The sequence below is a fragment of the Alosa sapidissima genome, chromosome 1, assembly GCF_018492685.1.
Source record: "Alosa sapidissima isolate fAloSap1 chromosome 1, fAloSap1.pri, whole genome shotgun sequence".
Lineage (NCBI taxonomy): Eukaryota > Metazoa > Chordata > Actinopteri > Clupeiformes > Clupeidae > Alosa > Alosa sapidissima.
In genome coordinates this window covers 48999122-49022590 of record NC_055957.1, presented here as the reverse complement: position 1 = coordinate 49022590, position 23469 = coordinate 48999122, and the positions used below count along the sequence as shown (strand labels likewise).

Below are 23469 nucleotides of genomic sequence, written 5' to 3'. Positions count from 1 at the left end.
CATTTTAACTGTACATCTTCGTGCAGAAGAACGTTATTTTGGGGCGCATTGAGAAAGGGGGCAAAGTGAAGGGAACTATTTTGCACTCTGTTATGATACTGTCAGGTCTAGGGTAACACTATGGCTAATATATGCAACTTTTCATTTGCAGAATGAGAGAATTTGATGAGAGAGGCACTAACAGTTAAGAAAGTGGATGAGTGTTGTAAAACAAATTGGAATTGGTCTTGGTTACAGGTTGAAACGGAGATTGAGGTCAAGACAGCCAAACACAAATTCAAAATGTCAGACTTTTTCAAAAAAATTGAAAAAAAGGGACATGCCAAATGTACTTTCTGCATGAAAGAGATTAATTATGCTAACAAGGGAGTGCATGCTCTGTTGAATCACTGCCAGAGTGCTATACACACAGAGAGAGTGGCTACCATCATATCTACCCAGTGTGGCCCAGCTCCTCTGTCAAGACAAGCCAGCTACCACCAAAGTCAGGCCCCAGCAGACAGAATAAGGGAAGGAACTGGGACAGTGTATTTTCATATAAAGAACATTTTTGTGTGAATAGGGTGAGCCCTGGATGGCAGAGATGTACATGATGACGAAGAAGGTCGAGCTGAGGCAGATTCGGATCCTTATGAGTCCGAAACAGACCTGGATGCTGGGAGAAATCCTAAAAAAAAAACTGAGCTGTAAACCAAAAGTTAATAGGGTACTTGGACCAAGAATAACTGAGAAAAGACAAATAAAACCTGTGTTTAGACTTACTTATGACGAACCTGGAAAGGCAAGTGAGCAACCACTTACCATAGTTCATAGAGGAGTAATTATTAAACTAGGAAAATACTAGAGTTACACTTACACTGTAAAAAATGACAGTAGGAATGCATGAAAAAAATGAGGCAACTTATTACACGTGAAAGTATTAGGGAAAAATATAACCCTATTATTTTTAAGAATATAGACTTTAACAAATCATGGAAATTTACTTAAATTATTCATGTATACAAAAACAAATTGTGTAAAATGATTCCCTGATTTTTTTTCTGGTTTATATTGCATGATAAAATCACGTGTAATATAGTTGCCTCACTTATTTTGAGCAGTTATGCATGTTTTAAATAAGTCTATTACTATACATTTTAAAGGATGTGGTGTATATACACAATTAGAGAGTCAGTATCTCATTTAACAGCATTTATTCAGTGTAAATTAAACCTGACGTTGAGAGAAAAAAAATAACAATAGCTTGGGCATTTAAAAAAAACATTTAAAAATATTCAGATGACTGACAGAGATATAACAAACATATCATCTTCATCAACATCTACACAAAATCCTCCAACTCCGCAAAAAAGCAAGCCGAACTGAGTAATCCTGGGACAAAGGGGCCTTGGAAATTCACAAAAATTCTTCTCACACTTCCTTCGCCTTCAAAGTCATCAAAGTTGAACATTTATTTATGTATTATCAGGGCTCTACAGTGCGCCCATTTCACTCGCACATGCGAGTAAAAATGATGGCGTGCGAGTGCAAAAAAATATTTAGGCGCACTGGTGCGAATGACTTCTTACCATGTCAATGTTTGTCTACAAAATACACCGCAACATCAAGAAACATTACTGGTGCAAACCATAGAATCACGTCTTCTATCCACCGAATTCATCGGATATCGTAGGAACAGTATGAGATTCTGAGAATGCAGTGGGAGAAGGAAAGGTAACCTAACATGCCTTTTAGCCCAGTTGACATATTTGCTGCAATATGCAAAATATAGCTGTAGCGAACAGGCACAAAAGTAGCAGTTCTCACAAAAAACAATGAACAGAAAACAAATTCCTTCAGGGTCTGAACAGCAGACTTTACAAGTCTAAAAAATCATTTTGGTTATCATTTTCAGAGCACCCAAACACCTTGTGGGAATATACAAAGATTTTTTAAATATGTTTTTCTTTATTCTCCATGATTTTTCAGACTTGTGAGGTCTGCTGTTCAGACCCTGAAGGGATTTGTTTTCTGTTCATTGCTTTTTGTGAGAGTGTTTCTACTTATCTCAGTAAGGAAAATAAATCAAGAGCCTATGTTGAGTACAAATATGTCTTCTGAAGGCTTAAACAGATCCCAGCCAAAAACTCCAATAAAATTTGTATAAACTTTGAGAGACAGCTATGACCATGCAGGATTATCCAGACCAAACGTGACTATTTTGCTACATACTATTGCTATTTATGTACCAGCATGCAATTTGAGCCTCCTACATGGTTTAGTTCTTGCGCTGTGGGCTTGTGAACTTTGACAAAAAAAAGAGGCCGAACAAAATCAACACCCCCCTCCCCCTGTAAAACTGGCTGTATCTTGGAAAGTATTGATCTTACATAAGTGTAATTTTACAGTGTGTCTCCTGGGTAACATAGGTACACCTGGTAATTTTTTCAGATTTTTTTGAGACCTAAGTGCGTGGGCCCTGGTTGAACTGACGTGGAATGACCCCTGTGTATATGTGTAAATATTACATTTTCAGTAAATAGTTAAAACGTACTTCTTGGATTTATGTCATTGGGTATTTTGATACTGATAGCCTATTGTTGATGGTAAGTAATGGTTAGAACATTGTCATTAGTTTAATTCAAAGTCATATTGATGCATGATATTTCATTTGTTATTGATTACCCTGGTAATATGTGTAGCTATTTAAAAGGTTAAAATAGCGATGTAACTTTAAAAGCTCAATTTCATTTAAAGATACAGAAGACATTTGAACACATTTAGAGTTGCTTTAATTTAGCTTTATACTAGCCTTATAGTCACTTTATTGACGTTTGCATAAGGGGTAGAGGCTAATGGGAGCTAATTTGCTATAGCCTATATATTGCTAATGTTTACAGGTAATAATTAGTGAATTACATTAGTGCATTAATTAACATTAGAGAGAGAGATCTCTCGCTATCAGAAGAATTCGGGAGCGCACTCCAAACTAATAGCTAGATACGCTAGGGGGCGCTACATAATTAATCGAAATTAATCAGTTATTTTGACAGCCCTAGTAATAAGTGTAAAGTGTAACTGCTATTGAACTTTTACACTGAATTCAATAGTATGCTTCTGGTTGTTTTCCCCCTAAAAAGGGGCAGTACATAGCGCAAACCCCACGCCACCCTCTCCTGGCATTACACACCGGTTGTGTAAGGCCAACGTGGAGATTGAGGAATCAGCCCAAAAAGCCTCTCCCATAGACCCCCAGTGACCAAAGCAGGGAGTGGCAGGGCAAACCACAGAGGGGTACTATTGCTGTGGGAAACCTGTGCATGTTGCACAGCACAGCACGGGCACCCTGCAAATCAGTGCCCTGAACCACAGTCATCAATGTGTGGACAGCTGAGGTCTGGCCAGAGTCCTTGCTACAGCCCGAGTCATCAAGGGGAGGAAAGATTCTACTGCACCACCAACATCCCAGCCCAGTCCAGTCGAGCCAATCCCATCCCAGCATGGCCTGGCCATGCACAGCGCGACTGACTGCTGGTTCCTGAGCCTGTTAAATCGGTGCTGTCTGCTCTGGAGACGTCTCTGCATCAACTCTGCACTGGATCATGGAACAAAAATCTTCTACTAACAATGCTCCTGCCTTAACAGCCAGGAGACGCTCCTGGATTGACTCCTGAGAGGTGCAAGGTGTTGCAAAGTTCATATATGGAATCACATAATGTAGTTTAAAGTGCCCTCATGTTGTGAAGTTGCAACTATAGCCTAATACAGTTATGTTTTGAACATCACACCATATTAATTTCCATACCCAAAACCACCCCAGCACTCAATTCAGCACCCCTCCCATGTCAAACAACATCCAATGGCACTGTAACACTGTATCAAAGTTGGAGGTTAAATTACATTTGTGATCTTATAGGTCATCAGCCTAACCTGATGAAAGTTTACAGTTTGGTACAAGTAGCTACTTGAAATTGCCATAGAAGCTCAACACCCAACATTTCGTTGTGTTAGTTGCCAAAGAGTTTGCATTCTTCTCAGAGTCCTACCAGAGCTGTTGGGGTTGGTTTGGACATTTTAAATGCTCATGATACTGCAATTAGTTCCATCTGCATTTTCTCCAGTTCCATATAGTGGATAGAGGTTAACATGCTGTATGCTAAGCTGTGCACATGTCAGATCAGCAGCAACATTCCATACAGTGCTCATATTTTACCCCCACAAAGCTATCCAGCCTCCTCAAGACATTCACAACACTTACCCAGCAGAAAGCACACAGAGGAAATGAGGGCAGGCCAGCCCCACTGGTGCTCCTGCACCACCCGTTCATGGGTACACTCAGAAACACTGGCCTCCAGCTGGTTAAACTAAGTAAGTATTTTTTTCCATCTGTGAGCGTTGGCTCAGATCTTGAATTCCTGTGATTTTTTGTGACTTGCTTTCCCTTTCCCCCGAAACTAGTGTGTTGCAGTTTGCCATCTAGAACGATAGTATTGAGGAGTACAGCTGATCAGGGGGTCAGTTTGCCTACATAAGTAACCTACTCCCCAAAAGCAAACAAATACATAATCGGTATTAGCAGTTGTTGAGATGGAAACATTAAATTGGGATGACTTTGCTACACCATCTGCAGCAGCTGATTGACTTAAATGGCATGACACTTATTGCAGTGCAACAATATTGACCTAAAAAGGGACGCCTTTACTGGCTTTTGGAAATAGCAGTCTTTATCTTGATAGCATGGTACAATCCAGAAGCGTTTGTATGAAGATGAAAGAATGCATTAGTTTTACTCTTGGACTGTCTGTAACCACCACGGTATTCCAAACACCTTTCGCTCGCTGCATCAGGCTATCCCTCGCTATGTTGGGCATATTCATGTGGCGAAGGCAAAAAATAATAATAAAAAAAACAGGGTATACAAAGGTGCCTGCAACGGACGATAGGAGGGGAAAAGCCGCAGTCCAGCGCAGCGCATCATGTGAGACGAATAGTTGAGATTCCATTTGATGGGGCACTGCTGTTGAGCCTGCCGGTTCACTTTCAGCTGTAGCGCGTATGTTCCTTGGTCATATTCGTTCACAGCGGGGGTGCATAATGCCACCCATGAAGTTTAAAGAAGGCACAATGGCATGGCAAACAACGCCAAAACCGTTGCGCCGGTCACTTTCAAGTTCATGTTTCAGTTTCCTCTGTTTCATGTAAAGTAGCAGACTTTAGGCGCTCAGCCGTGGCCGTTTTGGATTCTTAATGTGTAATGACGCGTCGGAATCTCCCGCGTCTTGGTGTGGAATGTTCTGCTATTTTTGCCCCCACCGTTGCACCCCCCCCCCCCCCCCCCCCCCCACACACACACACACACACACGAACGAACGAGGTTAGGGAGTGATAATGGCCCCCGCCTAGTTGTCGCAGACAGCGGATCAACAAGTTTAAGGTCAACGCAGTAAATTGGGTTGCTCACATGAGGTCTATTTTCACGGGCAGTCTTCAAAATGTGTATTGCCAACATGGTGAGAAGGTATGTGGCTCAGATAATAGACGATTCAGTTATTGAATTACTGCTGTCTAACTGAAGGTAAAGCCCTGCAAATTGGCAACAGGTGAACGCTCCAAATATAGCACTATGCACACATATTATGACTGGGCATGATTATTTGTATGTATTCAAAGGAATTTCAGAACGTTGCTGTATTTACACAGTTTAGAGTGAAATATTAACCAAGACAATAGCATACTGCCATTACTTCTTAGCTCAGCAATTTATATTGTGGTCTTTGCCAAACAGTGTCATATCTGGGCCAGACCCACAACAGTAATCTGCCACCAGATTTTTAACCAATTTGTTTTCTTTTCACGAAAGGCTTGAAAGTCAATTTTGCTAACCTACCAAACACATTTGCGCATGCACTTGTGTAGCCTATGACATGGTTGACAGAAAATGTGTATTCTGTTCCATGATTTGCTCGATTATTTACTTATTAGATTGTGTCAGTCTGTTTATATATTTGTTATATATTACTTATTTACTTTATTTATGTACTTGTACACATTGGATGATTTGGATAGGAGAGCTGCATGTATAGATCAATGTGTTGGTATGGATGAAAGAATATATTAGAATATATAATATATTACTGTATAATGCTTGAACCTGCCGCCACCTCTTTCACATACCAAGGAATATTGGAAGATGGAAGTGAACCCCTTCGTTAAATTATTCATTGGAAGGGGTGTGCCTAAAAGTGGTCCTGTCCCTGGGTATATATTGTGAAGTTGTGAACGTGCCTCACATGGATTAGACCAGTGGTGGCAAAGAACCCATTTCTACAAGAACTTATACCCGTACTTTCTTTCGTCACCATGGTGACTGGGCTTCATTCTTTATTCGTAACTGTGGTGCTGGCGTCTGTCGCGCGCTATACGGGGGCAGTGGGACCGGTGATCCGGTGTGAGCCTTGTGATGCCGGCGCACGGATGCTGTGTAAGCCCATACCCAAGGATTGCGCGGAGAAGGTACGCGAGCCAGGCTGTGGCTGTTGCCTGACTTGTGCCATTGCGCACGGGCAGCCGTGTGGAATATACACGGGAAGATGCGGGTTCGGCTTAACTTGCCAGCATCAGCCGGGAGAAACTAAACCGCTCCAAGCATTACTGGAGGGACGTGGAATCTGCGCCAACGCAACCTCAAAAAAGCTGTTAAGGACCCCAGCTTCAGGCAAGGAAAATGAAGGTAGACTTGTATTTGAGATATATTTACCATATTTGCGCAACGTCATTGACTCTGGTCCAGTTGGCGATATATTTAGCAAATTCACGTACCTGCCAAGGAATTTCATGCGTATCGGTTCACAATTAATTTGCTAATAAACTATCTGAAATATATAGAGACGCAGTAGATCTCGCTTTGGACCACCTCATGTGACTATTGCCGTCTTTGTGCAAAAGACTCTCCATATCACTTCCCAAAATTTTGTTTGACCAAACGCTCCCTAAGTCCATATAATGAGGAGTTACTGTATGCACATACCACTCATAGTTCTGGCTGGTGCATGGGCGGCTATGTGTAGCTGCTTCTGAAGGGAAGAGGAACTTGGCAGGCTGCTCTTGTCAGGTCAGGTTATGACATTATACCAAGTATGTATGATTTTTTTGTTCAAATTTACTGATGGCTCAGGAATATTTTGGCCAAATGGTGGTGTGTTCACATGTATATGTGAAGCTGTTATTCACCACATTGCTGGATGGAGGGCAGGGTTTCTCTCCTTGCTATATTGTGCTATAGTATGCTATATATTTTTTATATTTATTATGCTATAGTATGCTATATATTTTTTAAACATATTCATATGCTTCATGTCTTCAGCTCCTTATTTATTTTGCATCGGTTATAATCAAACTTGGAAAGGTTACCTACACTAAGATCAGGTGGCAAGTTTGGAAACACATACTCTGTGGACACAGGCTTGTTTTCAAACATGACAGAAATGTCTGATACCCTACTCTCCCTTTTGCAGATATCACTGATGTTTGTGTTTAATAATTCAGAACAGGAAACGCTTATATTGCTCGCTTAACTTAGGTTCTCTAGACAACCTTCCAGGATGTGCTTTGAAAAACAATATTGTCACACTGACACAATCATGGCTAAGATAACTTTACACTAGCTGTGGTTTCACGTTACAGGTGAATGGGAAGTTCATTTCACCTCTGTAAAACACCAATAAAATATGAAACCATATTCTCCTTTGATCCTCCCCACAATATAATTGACAATATTGTGATGATGAACTGGTTGATGAAGTCACATACATAGCAAGTGTACCTTTGGAATAAATCTCTAGAAAAGAACTAAAACAGTCAAATGGAGCCATTACTTATTTGAATTGGTTATGCATGTAATCGCTATACTTTGAACTTAGAAACATCATTTATTCTGCTAGTTGCATTTGGAATTTGCTGTTAATAACCTACAATGTATGACCTTTATATATGACCTTTGTATAACAAAGGGGTTTCCTTGATTTTGGTAGAGATATTGAACACAGAATTATAGAGTTCAGCTGTTGTAATTGTATTGGTTGTAGACCTTGCAATGTTGTTCAAATACATATGCATTCTAGGGATGTTGTCTCAGGTATTTAAAACATTTTAAGCACATCAGTAACATTGTGCTGTTCTTAAAACTTGCTGAAATGCATGTCTATCAGAATCCATCAGAGTTTGTATCATAGCCATCACATAATACAATAACTATACTTAATAAGGTAATATGGTGCACATGCCCAGGAATGAGTGACCGGCATTAGTGCCATTCGGTCTGAAGAGCCCAGTCCCACAGGTCTTTGACTGCATTCTCTCTGTGTCCTCCCGTCGGGCAGGCGGTGAGAAGGTCCCCGGGGAGGAGACAGTAGCCGCCAGTCCCCAGCCACCACTGGCCAGCCTCCCGCATCTCCCCCTCCCTCCTCGGCAGCAGCACCCCCTTTACCACAGCCACGCCAAGGCAGAGGTCATCCGCCGTGAGCACGCCAAAAAGACCCAGAGCTTCAAGATGGAGGACATGCCCATTGGACCTAACACGGACCAGCAGAACTTCTCCCTGGAAACCAAGCCAGAGCCTGAATTTGTGAGTAACCTTACCCTCTCTCTCTCTCTCTCTCTCTCTCTCTCGCTTTCACTCAATGTTTCTTTCATTGCCTGTATTGTTCTTGCCCTCTCGCTGGCTCTTCTCATTCTATCCTTCTGTGTCTCACTGCCTCCTGTGTAGCTACTCTCTCAGAAAGATGATGAAACTTCCTGGGGGTGGACACTAGCTCACCCCAGCAGGGAGATTCCTGCAGTGTGCTTTGTGGCTGACCCTACCAGCATGGCTGTAATTCCCTGCTGTGGCATCCATCCATGTGCTGAGGGCCTTTATGGATGTGTATGTGTGTCTGTGTGTGTGTGTGTGTATGCGTGTGTTTGTGTGTGTGTGTGTGTTATTTTTGGATGGCTAAGGTTGAATGTGTGTGTGTATGTGTATGCGTGTGTGTGTTATTTTTGGATGGCTAAGGTTGAATGTGCGTGCGTGTGTGCATGCGTGCATGTGTGTGTGTGTGCGTGCGTGTGTGCGTGCGTGCATGTGTGTGTCTGTGTGTATGTGCACGCAAGGGGTGTGCATGCATCGGGTCTCTGATTAGTGAGTAGAGCTGGACAGCAGCGTTGGGCTGTCTGCTATGTGTGTGCTGCTGTGTTTTGTTGCCCAGCCGCACCGCCCCTTGCACACTGCAAATGTAAACAGAGTTCAGTAACTCAGACTTTTCTTGTCAGTCAAGAGGGCCATGGTTGGTTGTCAGGCATGTGTACATTTTCTTTTAAAAACCGCTTTACTTTTCAACATAGCGAGAGTAGTGTGGGAGAATACAACTTCATCTTTTCAAATCCTTATGCAGCCCTTACATGGTGTTTTTTTTATGTACATCATATTAAGCAACACTCTTTGTTCAACACTCTTTGTTCTACACTCTTTGCTCTTTGTTCCTTTTAAATATAAGGAGACAGGGCTGGTGTAGTGGTCAGTGAACTGGGCTTCCAAGCACGGGTTCAGTTCATTCATGGTTGCCACCGTTGTGCCCCTGAGCAAGGCACTGAACTCCGAGTTGATCGGACTGCCCCTGTAATTGGTCTCTGGAAGTTCTAAGTTGCTCTGGATAAGAGCATAAGTAGTAGTAGTAATAAATAGCATGCTTTCCTCCTACTGCTTCCTGTCCAGCCTGTGTAGTTTGGGCCAGTGCTGAGGTCTGTAATGGTGCTGTTTGTCCTCCTCGTTCTGCAGGGTCCGTGTCGACGGGAGATGGAGAGCATACTCAACAGTCTGAAGGTCACAGACATCCTCAATCCCAAAGGCTTTCGCATCCCAAACTGTGACAAAAAAGGCTTCTACAAGAAAAGACAGGTAAAGCCACATTCCAACAGAGAGCAGCAATGAGAGACCATGGAATATTAATCAAATTTTGCAGTTTTTCTGCAAATACAGACAAAATAAACTCATTAGTTGGAATACCCCAGCAGGTGACCGCAATAGTATAGCACAACCTCCTGACCTTGTTTTTCCCTGTGAGGTTCGTCACATGACATTTTTATGAGAGATAGGCAGGGATGAGGAATAGAAGCCATTAAAGCGCAACCACAGTGGCCTTGGTGTGGATGTGATAGGTTTCATCCAATAGGTCACATGATCTCTGTCCAAGGTGCTGAAGACCTGTTATCACAGGATGGGTGCGCCATTCCAAGCCTATAAAACCAGAGACGCAGATGCTGAGGTGTTTCTCATTATGTTGTCATGATGTTCACCCAACAAGGCCACATGCTCTTTACCTGCCATTGTGAGTCAAGGATGGCAGCCCTGCCCAGCAGTGGTGCTCATAAACAGAAATGAAATGTAATCGAGGAGGGGAAAACTAGAGGAAGACATTGACGTATCGACTACAGGGCACAGTTTGATAGCAGTGCTCACATAACACACACACAGACACTCTTTTTTTTCTTCAGCCTGCTCTGCAGCCACATGGCAAAGACTCGCGTTATTTAACTCAAGTCAGATGTGAGGGGAGAACACTGCACCCCTGCCACCGCTCCCGTCTACCCACGGGTGCGTCACAGACTCCCCGCACAACTTACCGGCAGTCCCCAAGATAGAGGAGAACCACATGTCCAGAAAACGCGGCGTGGCGCGGCGGCTGACGCAGCGGCCGTCTCCCATTGCATCCAGGCGGCGCTGGGGGGACCGACGTCAAGGTGGCCATCGGCACCCTGGCCATAATTGTGTGTGCCCCAAAAATAGCCGCCGCGAGGCGTCCAGGCCCGTGTGGTGTGCCCACAATCGGGTTTTAATAAATGAGGGCCCGTTACGGGCTCATATGGAGGCAGTTATTCCCCCCGTGCCATCCCTTTGCCAGAGCAATATTTATACAACATGGCAGGCGCGGCCTAATGGTTGTCTTCTTGTTGACCTGCAATCATTTTTAAAAACAGGCCACCACTGGGAGCCTCATTATCTTCCCATGTTTTATTACCGTGGTGATTTTATATTAGAAGTGGAAAAAAACAACATAGTTGAGGGAGTGGTGGTCATTTATGGCATGGTGTTTACTTTTGTGGTTGCCATGGTTTTTACTTTCAATCATTTAGGAGATGTTGTAGCCATTAGCTATAAATGTATGCATTGTTCATTAATGGAGAGTCGGGTCTGATTCAATTATCCGAAATGGTGAAGTGATTATGTTCTTCTTTGCGAGACGATTTTATTTGAAATTCTGACTTTTATTATGCATTATATGCTGTTTAATGTAGGCTTTTTATATAGATTTGATGCAGTGATATGGGGTCATTGTGGACCTCCAGGCCGGTTAAAGGATGCAGAACATTTTACCTTGTGTTCAAATATACAAGCTATTCCAATATAGTTTACATTGGCAAATTCTTTATTTCATTAGGGTGCACACAGTTCAGACCAGGCCTTCATTAGGGTGCACACAGCTAAATATTTAGACCACATGGTGTATATGCTGCTCTGTGATGCTCCAACCTAATTAGCAGAATACTGGAAGCTGGGAGGTTGCAATGAAAATACCCCTCTAAAAATAACTGAAGATGTATTCACATATGCTCTCACACACACACACACACACACACACAGCCCTCAAAGGAAAACAATATCACATTCAGTTAAAATAAATATAAATATGTCCCTTGTTCGTCTTTCACAGCACAGACAAATACATAGAGATATACAGTTACGCCACCAATCAACTGGCAACCACCTGTCATCACTTTGAGTTCAGCGAGTTCAGCCAGCAAAAATCTGGTTTACAGATTACAGCCAAGCAACTATATTTCTTAGTTTGTGTCTTGTACCTATGTCAAAACAAATACATGGATTTAAGGTCTATAACCGAGCAGGGGAAACAATATTGTAGAGATGCCTGGTTCCTGCTGTGAAAACATCCCTGAATTATTTTACCAGGTGGCATTGTATACTGCTTCCCCTGGCTCCAACATAACACAATATGAAGGGTCTCTAGCTTACTCACGCGTGAGTTGTAAGTTGGAGTAGTGGCCTCATTTTCCCACCATGCATCTACAGCATTTCCTCTATGTGTCCCTCTCAAATGGCTCTTTCATATGAACGCACCAAAAACCTCCCATCGGACACACGGCGGTCCCCCGAGGCTTTGCAACAGCCATGCAGAGAGTCATCACTGTCTCCTGCTCTCTGGAGGCTGGCCTGGATGTTTTTACTGGGGAGGACTCCGACCTTTAGTAAAATTGGCAGTAAAATAACAGCCCTGGAGGGGGAAATGCACAGTGCTCTGCAAGTCATTTGTTGCACCCATAATTTGAGGGCCACGGGGTATAATCAGCAACAGATGATTTGTACTGGCCGGCGGGTTTTCTGAAAATAGAAGCCTGGCGCTTGCTTGTTCGCAAACGGGCCTAAGCAAATATTTTAGCAGCTCTCTGTTTACCTTTTCAGTGCACTCTGTGCGGATTGGCAACAGGAAGTTGATCATAAAACGGTGTCTGAAAATATACCTGTGCACTGTGCGCCTACTGCTGACGGGGCACATGTGTGCGGGTGAGGGGGCAGACGAATGGTGTTGACCCTGATTTTCTGTCTGCTTGTGTTGGCCGCATGGGACTCTCTATTGCCCCAGGCACACACACACACACACACACACACACACACACACCATGCCCTCTGTTTGTATGGCTAATGGGACAGACATCCTCAAAATATACTGTTTCACCTGTAGGCCAAAATCCATGACCAGTACTCTCAAATCTCATATCGTTGAATCCCGGTAACCAAATGACTCCTCTACCCCCTGTGCCACTGTTTTCTAATCAAGTCTTAATTGATTAAGCAAATCACTGTGGAAGCTTTGTAAAGCTGTTTTTTTATATCTCACCAGTGATCTCTCTTTCTCTCTCTTATTCTTGCCCCCACAGTGTCGCCCATCCAATGGACGGAAGCGTGGATTCTGCTGGTGTGTGGACAAGTATGGTCAGCCATTGCCGGGTTACAAGGGGAGAGGGGGAGGCGACACCCACTGTTACAACTTGGATAACCAATAGAAGCAGTTTATGAGAGAGAGATGGAGAGAGGGATGGAGAGAGAGAGAGAGAGATTGTCAGGGTGGATTGGAATGAGACGTTGCTAGACTGAGGATGCTAGGAACAGAGTCAGGTGCAGCCTACTGGCTCAGGGAGCTACCTCGCCTCACAGACTTTTGGTTATGGGCTCGGCAGGGGCCTGTCTGATGCTTCGTGGAAATAAAGCTCTCCTCCCCTCCTGTCTCCTCCTCTCCTCCCTTCTCTGATCCTGCTGACCTGCGGCTCTTCACTGGGACTGAAGTGTGAGCCGAGCCTGTCATCGGGACAGCCCAGACTCGCCGAGCCACATCACCACAGCGGCAGCATGGACCACTATGCCTGTGCCATGCCTCATCCACCACACACACCAGGAGGACTGTGCAGCCATGCCACAAAAGGCTTCCATCACGCATAGATGTGTATTTATATGTATGTTTATGTATATATATGGTATAAATTGTCACTGCCTATCATGAATAGGTATATGAGCAAGTGTCCCGGGTGGTGGCAGAGAGTGCTCTGAGGACATGGAGGAGCAATAGGGTGTTGAAAAAACTACAATCCCCAGGACAGAGTGGGAGCTGGGGGTGTTGGGTAAGCTTGTGTGGGAGAGGCAAAGCTCATCTTGACAAACTCCTCTGAACACTTGCGGATGGCAGGGCCACACAGGGACGCCCTGAAACCACTACACGACACGACTTGAGGAGAGACCAGGAATAAATGATTGCTACTTGGTTTGTTTTCCCCGTGTTTGCATCCTACGATTGTTCGTATTTAATTTTTTGTCAAAAGATGGGAGGCCTGTGTCAGTGGATCATGGGCATGCATCAAGGATGACACAAAGCAATTCATTGAAGTGCACTAATCTGTCAGGGAGTCGTTTGACATGCCTTTATCACATAAAAATACTCAGGCTGCTTTGCACATCATCACTTCTGTGGTAAACAATTATAATAATAAGCTGGAATCTTTTTGCACCATGTATTCAGGCCTCATACAACACTCATGCTAAAGGTTGCCATTGTAAATGGTATGTATGTCTTATATAAAGCTTTCAGTTGCCTAGTCTAGTCTAGGTCATCATTCTAGGTCAGGCATCATTATAGAAATCATGTGTCAAGTTCAAGGTGTGTGGTCTACTCAAAGTATGCATAACCACTCACCTACCCTGGTGTTTCTTTCCTGTTTTGTCTAAAGCATCTTCTATTCATTTTTTTCCTGCTTACAGTTGTTGTTTTTCCTGTCCCCAGCAGGTCCACACTAAGGCTAGTGTGCATTAAACGTATGAAGTCTCTTCTCAAAGCATTCTCCTCAGATAGGGAGGGGGGATACTGAAACTCATTGCAGTTGGGGGAGGCATTTCATGTACAGTATGTTTTTTTATTGAAGAAAATAAACTCCAGATTTTTGTTGACATCAGCATTTTTTCCATTTTGTTTGTGTGATCAATTAGGACATGTTACGTAACCATCCACATTTAGACTTTCCCTTCAGGTCGTGTGTGTGTGTGGGATCGAGAATGCCCAAAAAGGAGGACATTGTTTTAAGCTCTCATTGTTGGTCAATGAGCCATTGACAGCAATTACGAGATCAAGTACATTGACCTAATTGTTGTACATTACATCTCTTAGTGACTGGATGGGCTATTAAGCGCATAGGCCTTTGATTTAATTGGTGCTCTGAGCAACTATGGCCCTTTCAGCTCTGTCTCCACAAATTGACATCAGTGAGAGGATCCCTCTGACAAGGACACATGAAATGAAGCAACGGTAGAATTGTGTCAAAGACAACAGGTTTATTGAAAGAATATACAGTTTTCACTACAAGCGTTGTAACAATACAACAACTCTTTCAAGAACTGCATCCAAAATGGAATAGCCAAAAATAAGACAGTAGCAGCACTCATCTACACCGATGCAGAGGGACTGTAGTTTACACCTGCACACAGCAACAGCAGCATAATGGACAAAAGTGACCTCAGTCTAAGTACAGTCCTCTATGCATCAGCTTCACTCCAGTTAAAAAAAACACACAAAACATTGCCTACATTGATAATAGGCTTTCCCAAAGATAGGGGTTTGTATTAGTTTGTATGTTGAATTTTGCAGCAATGTAACACCACACAGCTGAGCAGACTCGCTAAAGCAAAAGGCCAGGCCCTGAGAATAGTATTTTTAAAAAGATCACATTGGATGGCACATGTATCATAAAACTTTATCACAGGCTTACTGACACAATAATATATCTGTGTCTATATAATGTCTGTGTGATAAATGCCAAAGCCAATCCAGTGCACACTCAACTAGCTACACCTCCTATTAGCCAGACAACCGGAAACCTGACCATCTGTGCCAAGAGACGGAAATGGGCAACGGTCTGCTACAGCCCAAAGAGGTAGGGGTTGGTCAAACCTATCCACCTGCAGTCTTAAAACATGCACTGTATTGCAGTATCATTCAGCCAGAACACCCAGAGTTTGTTTATATTAAAGAAATATAACCAACAAATCAATTGTACGCCTGATGCCATTTGTAGATATCTGTAGTTTTCCTTAAACACTTGGAAAGCCCTAATATCTCAACATGAAATATGATGAAGCATAAACAGAAAAAAGGCATTTCTATTTTTTTTCTCAGAAAAATATACACGTAGCCCCAGAGCTAAATTAATTGGAAAGATCCACAGTGCAATGATCCAATATTTGAGTGAATCAAAAACAGATCCCAAGGACTCTGTATTAGGCTTGGCTGAACCTGGAGGTGTGTGGTCTTTGCAGATGGAGTTGTTTAGTCAGAAACAAATGAATACAGTGTTTTCCTACTTACAATAAAAATAAGTAAATATATAAATAGTCATAAACAAATCACCAGTGACTGGCATATTACTCTCTTCATACATTTGGAATAAATAAGTCTTAATATAATGCTAACATAGATAAAAGGTCATGAAAACCATCATATATGTATATGTGTCCATCAGCATGTGTGTGTGTGTGTGTGTGTGTGTGTGTGTGTGTGTGTGTGTGCGTGTGTGTGTATGTGTGTGTGTGTGTGTGTGTGTGTGTGTTTGTGTGGGTGTGCATGTGTGTCAGAGTTTGTGTGTGGATAAGTGTAGTGTGTGTGTGTGTGTGTGTGTGTGTGTGTGTGTGTGTGTGTGTGCGCACGTGTGTCTGGCTTTAAGTATCTTTAATGAGTGACTTCCTGATGACACTGAGCCTCTCCAGGAATGTCACTGGATCCCGGAATCTGTTTGCCATTCCATGGTGACACACACCAACAGCGTGCACTCTGTCCCACTAGAGATGTCTCACACTGGAACACACAGACACAGATAGAGTTCAGATTAGATGAGATTACATGAAATTGCAGAATTATTATTATTATTATCTTTTTTTAATTCGATCAACTCTCACCTGCTTGGCTTTGTAAAAACCATGCTTGTCACAGTTGGGGAGGTAGAAGCTTGTAAATTTTTCTCCCAGTTTCTGTTGGGATGTGGCAATCATGTCCAAGGCTGCATGCAGTTCAGCATGGCATGGACCCTAAAAATGATCAAAAGCATGGATTTAGTGCCACAACAAAGACAAAGAAACGCCTGACAAACCCCACCCTGAAGATTTAACTAAACAGAAGTAATCTTAGGTGATACCGGTAAATAGATTTTTGATTGATAGTGATGTTTTTGACAAGTGAAAATATAATTGCTGCTAATGAGGGACAAAAGGACTATCATTACAATATGACTAGTTAACGCTGAGCTATGACCTACAAAACCAGATCATAAAAGCACAAATGAGAAAAGTCAAAATCTTACTAAAATACATGTTCATTTAGCAAATTCTTAAAATATCAACAGCTCCCCCTTGAGGACGTATATCAGAAGAGCATGTCCGAGCATAAGATGAACTAAGTACTAAAGCCATATTTTATACATAAATAAAGAAAATGTAATCTTAAATAACATTTTAACAATAACTGTGAGGCAGTGAGACTTGGAATGTAAGTCTCAGCCTACCTGCTGGACAAGTTTGTTTCGGATAGCGTTCACTTTTGCCTTCAAGCTCTCCTGGGCATCCACAGCGTCCAGCGGTTTGTTCAGGCCCAGATAGTGATGAATGGACCCGTGGTCTGTACCCTCATCTGAAGGAAACAAGAGGGCCTTGTATCATGTATAATATTTGTATTACTTGTATAAGCACAGGTGAGATGAGAATATTCTGATAAATAAAAGAAATTCAGTTGCACCTTCACCCCCATCCAGATCTGTGCAGACACCATGTCCTCTGGTAAGTGAGTGGAGGGGTCTTGGGTCTCCTGGTCGCGGAGAACAACGTAGGCCGGTGGCGCAGTGTGCCGTGTAGACACCGCAGGGATCTCCTCTCTCCAGAGCGCAAGCGAAACAGCATCCGCAGCCTGGTTCTCTAAGCACCTCACGGCAGTTTGTGGGCACTGCGGGACACTGACTGAGCTGTTCTGGAGTGCAAGGAGCGCAGCGGATAGGTTCCGGGCCGATAACTGGAGAGGACTGTGCAGGTGTCACGAAAACAAAAGCTGCCAAGGCCCACGTGAAACAAATAGATAATCCGGTCATTTCAGAACTGAAAAAAAAGAATCACTCCTATGAGAATATATGTTCCCTCTCAATCGGTGCACGTTCCGTTAAGTTTGTAATTCTACTGAGAAGTCCTCTGTAGTATTTATACGGTCCATTGACCTTAAGGAAGTTAATATTTCACGCAGTTGTTTTTATATTAATTATTTAACACAAAAACAGCTGTGACCGAGGCCATGCCCAGTGGTTGGGGTGCGTAAAACCAGATTGTGGGTCGTTTGAAGTGCATGTCAATATTTACTTTGGAACGAGGAGTGCCTGAACGCAGTGTAGTCATAACAGGAAAACACGACTAACCTCTGTTTGTGGTGTCTACCTGCACTTTTGTACTATTGTCAGTAGAAAAATGGATGGAATGTCACTATTAGATATACCAACAAACTGGAGCATAAATCAGAATTAATGATGAGTGATTAGGCAAATTAACCTTTTTAACTATTGTCCTCTTTATCACATAATATCAGTGTAAATTAAAAGTCTAGTCACCTAACAGTCTTTCTGAGTCAGGCATTATCAACAACTATTACCCAATATTCTTGCTGTCAGGTCATAAAAACAAGGTCATCTTCCTATTGCATAATTAGATAAACTTTACTGGCCTTTGAAGAAAACATGTTTGTTGTAAAGGTGTACTAATTTCCTGGTGTAGTATTAGTTGGCCACTTATCTAGAGCAAACACTGCGTACATTTCGCTTCTTTCATGCTGTCGTGATCAACACAACTGTGTTCATGTGTCACAGATGGTCAAGCTTTTAATACTATAACCTGAGTTGAGGTGTTTTCAAAGTGGACGAAGTTGAGAGGGAAAATTCCGGAGAAGCACTGATGGCAAATATGTTGTGATGAGAGTGCAATTCTGTTTGTTCAAAGCAAACAGAAGCAATCCCTAGAAAATGAACTCGTTCACTTTCGAGGCTAAGCCAAACGCATTTATGGGAAATATTTTAAAAGAACACTATTGATGTTACTCAAATATCATATTGAATCTTTTATTATTTTTAGCCTGTGCAGTACTCCTACAATAACATAATACTTAAAAACATGTATTATTTAACAGAAAGAGTACCAAGTAAGGTGCAGTGTAATGAATGAGACCTGACACGCTGCTCAAAACTGAATGTTCACAGGCTACCCATTTTTTGTGTAGTTATTACAGGTGACAGCGAGACCAACAAATCTACACACACAGTACAAATAATAAAAATGTCTGACCTTTACAAAAAGATTGACGATACATAGTATGGGCATATAAAAAAAAAAGAATGAGCTTAATCTGTGAAACCTGAAACCTCTGTGAAATCTCTCAACCTCTTCTTCAATCTTCCATCAAACCTATTCTATCAGCAGTTCATAGTGAGTGGCCTCCTCAATGTTATGCATCAGGCTAACAAGCCAGAGGGGTAGAGGGGGCTGCGGTGGTGTGGAGGCACCTCTTTGTTTCGCAGGCCGCTTCTGGCTTTTAGCCTAGAGACAGCACATCATGCACTCTTAGAAGGATGTATGAGACAGCACATCATGCACTCTTAGAAGGATATAGGACACAACACATGCACTCTTAGAAGGATATAGGACACAACACATGCACTCTTAGATGATATAGGACACAGCACATCATGCACTTTTAGAGGGATGTAGGAAACAGCACACCATGCACTCTTAGAAGGATGTTGGACACAACACATCATGCACTCTTAGAAGGATATAGGACACAGCACATCATGCACTCTTAGAAGGATATAGGACACAGCACATCATGCACTCTTAGAAGGACGCAGGAGGAACAGACTAGAGCTTTAAGAGCTTTAAGCACTTTTAGTGTATGGGGCAGTGAACTCTTTCCTTATGTTGTACAATGCACATAAAGTCAAACATACTGCACTATAGTTTCATTTTGCAGTGTTATATGTTGGGTTTTGTATGTATCCAGTATGCATGAAAATTATGGTATGCACAATTAAAGGAAAATTCCGGTATTTAGCACTTTGAGTCCCTTTTCTGGTTTGTTTTGGATGAACTAGAGTGGTGGACACCGAAATTTTGACGATTGGTCCTGTCTCGACCTTTCTGACTCGTTTTGAATCGCCTTTGACTTCTCAGAGTGGCTGCAAACAGGCATATTGTAGGCTACTCAAACATGTCCTAAAACAACCCTTGACGTTCGTTTTCAAAACTGTGCAACTCACCGAGTGGTTAGTGGTGTTCATTGATTATTAAAAGCAAATATATCGGCGCAATATATGATTTCCAGCCGTCTTATTTGCTATTGTGGAACTATTCACAACCGCTCAATATTTGAACCTGAAGCATAGACGGTGGCGCAGTAATATCAACGTGCAATGAGTCTTCCAACAGAAATCAATGGGATTTTACAAAATGCCAAATAAAACATGACAGAAACTGTATTTCGCTACGCTACTTGTTTTGGAACATCAACGAACACCACTAACCACTCGGTGAGTTGCACAGTTTTGAAAACGAACGTTAAGGGTTGTTTTAGGACATGTTTGAGTAGCCTACAGTATGCCTGCTGGCAGCCACTCTGACTAGTCAAAGGCGATTCAAAACGAGTCAGAAAGGTCGAGACCGGACCAATCGTCAAAATTTCGGTGTCCACCACTCTAGTTCATCCAAAACAAACCAGAAAAGGGACTCAAAGTGCTAAATACCGGAATTTTCCTTTAAGGGAATGGATGAGGATGAGGGAATCATTCATATTACATCCTAGTTTCTACTAGGACAACTGAGATCATCATCAGTCCTGTGATTTAAAACCAGGGTTCTCAGTCCCCTTCCTGGAACCATCTTCCATACACTCTACTTATCCCTGCTATATTCTAATTACACCTGATTGACATACAAACTCTCAATTTGCTTAATCAGAAGTGCTCCACTAATCAAGAGGGGCCACTAACGAGTTCAGTCAAGGAAAGTGAGACAGCAGGAGGGACCCCTGGATCAGGGAATGAGACCCACTGATTGGGAGCAAGCCTGATGGTGATGATCTTTACATTTCATGTCAGCAGAGGTGCTGGAGTGTGTACCTCTCCATCGGTCTTGGCTCTCCTCCTCTTGGTTGGACGCTTGGCTGTCTCGCGTGGTGGTGGCGCTGCAGGTGACTCTGTAGGTTGCTGATGGAGGACACTGTGCTGACTAAGTACATGCTCATGTGAAGACTTCCCATGTTCTGCCTCTGAAGTGGAGCTACAGTCCCCCGGCTCCACAGGTGAGGACTAATAAATGATTAAAATGTAGGGCTCAAAATCACTGATGGCTTAGTGAGGAATTCATCCTCTCTGCCAGTCTCAATGCCCATTTTTTCTTCAGGAGATAGCCTAGCTTTCTACTCTGTTTTAACATTTACTTATAGTCCTGTTAATCATGCCTGTTTTAAAGATTGAGTGAATAAATAACATAACCTAAAGTGTCAAACATTATCAGTGCGCTGAAAGAAATCTAAAGCAAATAGATGCCAAAGGGCTTGACACCACACAGACTCGCACACATCACACACATCTGTAGGCTACCTATCAAATAAACAAATAACCACACCTGTGGGGAACTGAAAGGCTCATCATCTGGAGATTGCCAGCCAGTGGGTTTCCCTGTGGGAGTTGGTGTGGGCAGTTCACTGTGCAGGATGCCAAAGCTGCTCTGACTCTCTTCAGCAGACTCCTCACTCTCTTGGATAGGCGTGAGGGTACACCTAACAGAAAGGACAGATGTGGAGATGCCACTCGCAAACTGGTGTGTGATGTCTGCACCATACTAAGGTCTTTGTGTTTGAAGAGTGTTTGAAATGGAGTTCTTCATTTCATTTTAGTGTGTAATTGTCGTAAATGTCGTTTTAGTATAATGTATATTAGTAAAATGTTTTATCAAAATAAGTTGTAATTTTAAGACAGTTAAACAGAAACACACTCCTATCCTTAATACACCACTCAGTTCTAATACAGTGCACACATCTGAATGAACCAGTATCATTCAAAACTAACACATTCTTTTAAAGTAACATATACAATGTCTAGCTGTAAAATTACTTTTAGAGGGGACATTTTCAATTCATGACATGTAATGGGTCTAAAAATTGAGTAGGCTATGTATTACAGTATAACACTCTATATCAGTGTTTTTCAACCTTTTTTGTGCCACGGCACACTTTTGACACTTAAAATGTCCCACGGCACACTAACATCCTGTGTGAAGAAAAAATAAAAATACCATAGCCTAACATTTCAAATAATACACAGATATGGCCTTATTATGGCTTCTATGCAAGACCTGCTCAATGAAACAAGCGCCCTCTGTTTCATTTGTAGGTGACTATGTCTAATTTAATTGTTGTTATGAACTGGCTATGTGATGATTCTGTGAATACTGGATATGGGGGCCCCGTTGTACAATGCCTGCATACCACAAATAGTGCAATCATACAATCAATGAGAGCATGTGGTTATAAATTCTTTGATGCAACAGTTGCTTTTCTGGACCAGTGAGTGACATTTGGGTAATTTTCTGCGGCACACCTGATGATCTCTCACAGCACAGTGGTTGAAAAACACTGCTCTATATCAACATGTCATTCAGTATGTTGTAAGTGTGTGGCGAAATAGTGTTGGCCTGGCCTGTTTATGTTCAAACACTTCTACATGCATTGCTCAACAAGTGATAGAAACGTGGTTACTTCAATTGCGCAAAAGGACAACTGAGGACATAGGATAATGTATACTTGCAGGTTGTTCGTTTGTTTCTCTCTGTGTCTACACATGCGCGAGCAACCATAGTACCAAAGAGACAATCAGAGGTTAGTAAGGTATCCTAATGTTGTGAGACTGGCTTTTCCAAACCCTCCATCACCTAAAGCCAGCCACATCAACGAAACGTTATATGGGATTGAAAAAATACAAATTAGGCTCTTTTAAGAGAGTAAACGTGCTTTTTAACAGGTTAGGCTACGTATGATATAGCCTATAGGCCTACTCAAGTCAAATAGCCTTCTTGAACTGACTTACGACTGACTAGGCTACGTTGACACACTGACTACGATAATTCAAGAGCTAATTGGATATGTTTACAAACTATTTCGCAAAACATACCTCTCTGGACACGGATTCATGTTGTCTAACGAAGAACACCACTAAAAAGGCAGCACATCTCGGACGTCTCTGAACAATTGGCTACCTTAACAATGTCACCTGTTTCTTCCACCAGGTGGGAGTGTTCTCTTACGCAATCAATAGAACAGTCTGGGTAAGTCGAGAAGGCACGGAAACTTGAAAAGTGGCTTATACGACGTGGGTTAAACTGGGGTAGCCGGTTTTAAACGCCACTACCACAGAAGATTTGGGTAAATCAAGATTTGGGTAGGCTAATTGAGGGCCGTCTGTCAGCTCTGAAAGTTAGAATATGAAGACATCTCTGTGTGTTGGCTTGCATTGTGAAAGATGTTGACTCAGTGGTTACAGCAAGGGCACACTGTGGACGTATTCCCTATTGGCACGTAAACAGCACCGCAGTTGGTTAGGCCATGGTGCCCTACTTGTGTGTAGGCCTAGGCTACTTCCTTTGGTGTGACAGTGTTCCAAACTGCATTTTATGTAGGTCTACCGCATAGCCTTGGATTTAAGTTATGTCTCGAATAACACGTAATCACTTAAGCTATTTACGAAATTTGGTGCTCACTTGATATGGGTTACTTTTTCAGCCGTCAAAGGCTAGCTATATACCTGTTTGTGCGCTGCCACTGAATC

General features: G+C 42.4%; 3 protein-coding genes across 4 annotated transcripts; 1 reads left to right on the top strand and 2 right to left on the bottom strand.

The window, feature by feature from the left end:
* The first annotated feature begins 5352 nt into the window (after positions 1 to 5352).
* On the top strand, positions 5353 to 14524 carry LOC121723422 (insulin-like growth factor-binding protein 3). 2 transcript variants are annotated; one of them, XM_042109081.1, is made up of 5 exons: positions 5353 to 5497; positions 6410 to 6709; positions 8358 to 8602; positions 9791 to 9910; positions 12967 to 14524. In XM_042109081.1, exons 2-5 carry the CDS (start codon positions 6454 to 6456, stop codon positions 13090 to 13092), a joined length of 747 nt encoding a protein of 248 aa, XP_041965015.1. In that variant the 5' UTR covers positions 5353 to 5497; positions 6410 to 6453; the 3' UTR covers positions 13093 to 14524. The 2 variants fall into 2 exon arrangements, with proteins under 2 accessions (XP_041965015.1, XP_041965005.1); XM_042109071.1 differs by lacking the exon at positions 5353 to 5497 and having other exon boundaries at positions 6149 to 6709.
* A 1668-nt stretch (positions 14525 to 16192) lies between these two features.
* Positions 16193 to 17791, bottom strand: igfbp1b (insulin-like growth factor binding protein 1b). The gene is made up of 4 exons (XM_042097509.1): positions 17355 to 17791; positions 17125 to 17249; positions 16523 to 16651; positions 16193 to 16421 (listed from the first exon to the last, which is right to left on the bottom strand). The coding sequence occupies exons 1-4, from the start codon at positions 17698 to 17700 to the stop codon at positions 16296 to 16298; spliced, it is 726 nt and encodes a 241-aa protein (XP_041953443.1). The 5' UTR covers positions 17701 to 17791; the 3' UTR covers positions 16193 to 16295.
* An 893-nt stretch (positions 17792 to 18684) lies between these two features.
* LOC121717218 (mucin-1-like) lies at positions 18685 to 22929 on the bottom strand. The gene is made up of 4 exons (XM_042102531.1): positions 22816 to 22929; positions 21272 to 21425; positions 20764 to 20952; positions 18685 to 19186 (listed from the first exon to the last, which is right to left on the bottom strand). Exons 1-4 carry the CDS (start codon positions 22833 to 22835, stop codon positions 19055 to 19057), a joined length of 495 nt encoding a protein of 164 aa, XP_041958465.1. The 5' UTR covers positions 22836 to 22929; the 3' UTR covers positions 18685 to 19054.
* Between the last annotated feature and the right edge of the window lie 540 nt (positions 22930 to 23469).

Bases quoted from the DNA above. Each gene is read 5' to 3' on its own strand.
- LOC121723422 (XM_042109071.1), top strand. From the start codon at position 6,340: ATGGTGACTGGGCTTCATTCTTTATTCGTAACTGTGGTGCTGGCGTCT. The intron at 6,710-8,357 runs GTAGACTTGTAT...CCCGTCGGGCAG, and splicing joins TTCAGGCAAGGAAAATGAAG to GCGGTGAGAAGGTCCCCGGG. The intron at 9,911-12,966 runs GTAAAGCCACAT...TTGCCCCCACAG, and splicing joins GCTTCTACAAGAAAAGACAG to TGTCGCCCATCCAATGGACG.
- igfbp1b (XM_042097509.1), bottom strand. From the start codon at position 17,700: ATGACCGGATTATCTATTTGTTTCACGTGGGCCTTGGCAGCTTTTGTT. The intron at 17,250-17,354 runs GTGCAACTGAAT...TGTTTCCTTCAG, and splicing joins AGATCTGGATGGGGGTGAAG to ATGAGGGTACAGACCACGGG. The intron at 16,652-17,124 runs GTAGGCTGAGAC...GATCATTTTTAG, and splicing joins GAAACAAACTTGTCCAGCAG to GGTCCATGCCATGCTGAACT.
- LOC121717218 (XM_042102531.1), bottom strand. From the start codon at position 22,835: ATGAATCCGTGTCCAGAGAG. The intron at 21,426-22,815 runs GTATGTTTTGCG...CCTTTCTGTTAG, and splicing joins ATGAATCCGTGTCCAGAGAG to GTGTACCCTCACGCCTATCC. The intron at 19,187-20,763 runs GTACACACTCCA...TGCTGTCTCTAG, and splicing joins GAGCCAAGACCGATGGAGAG to GCTAAAAGCCAGAAGCGGCC.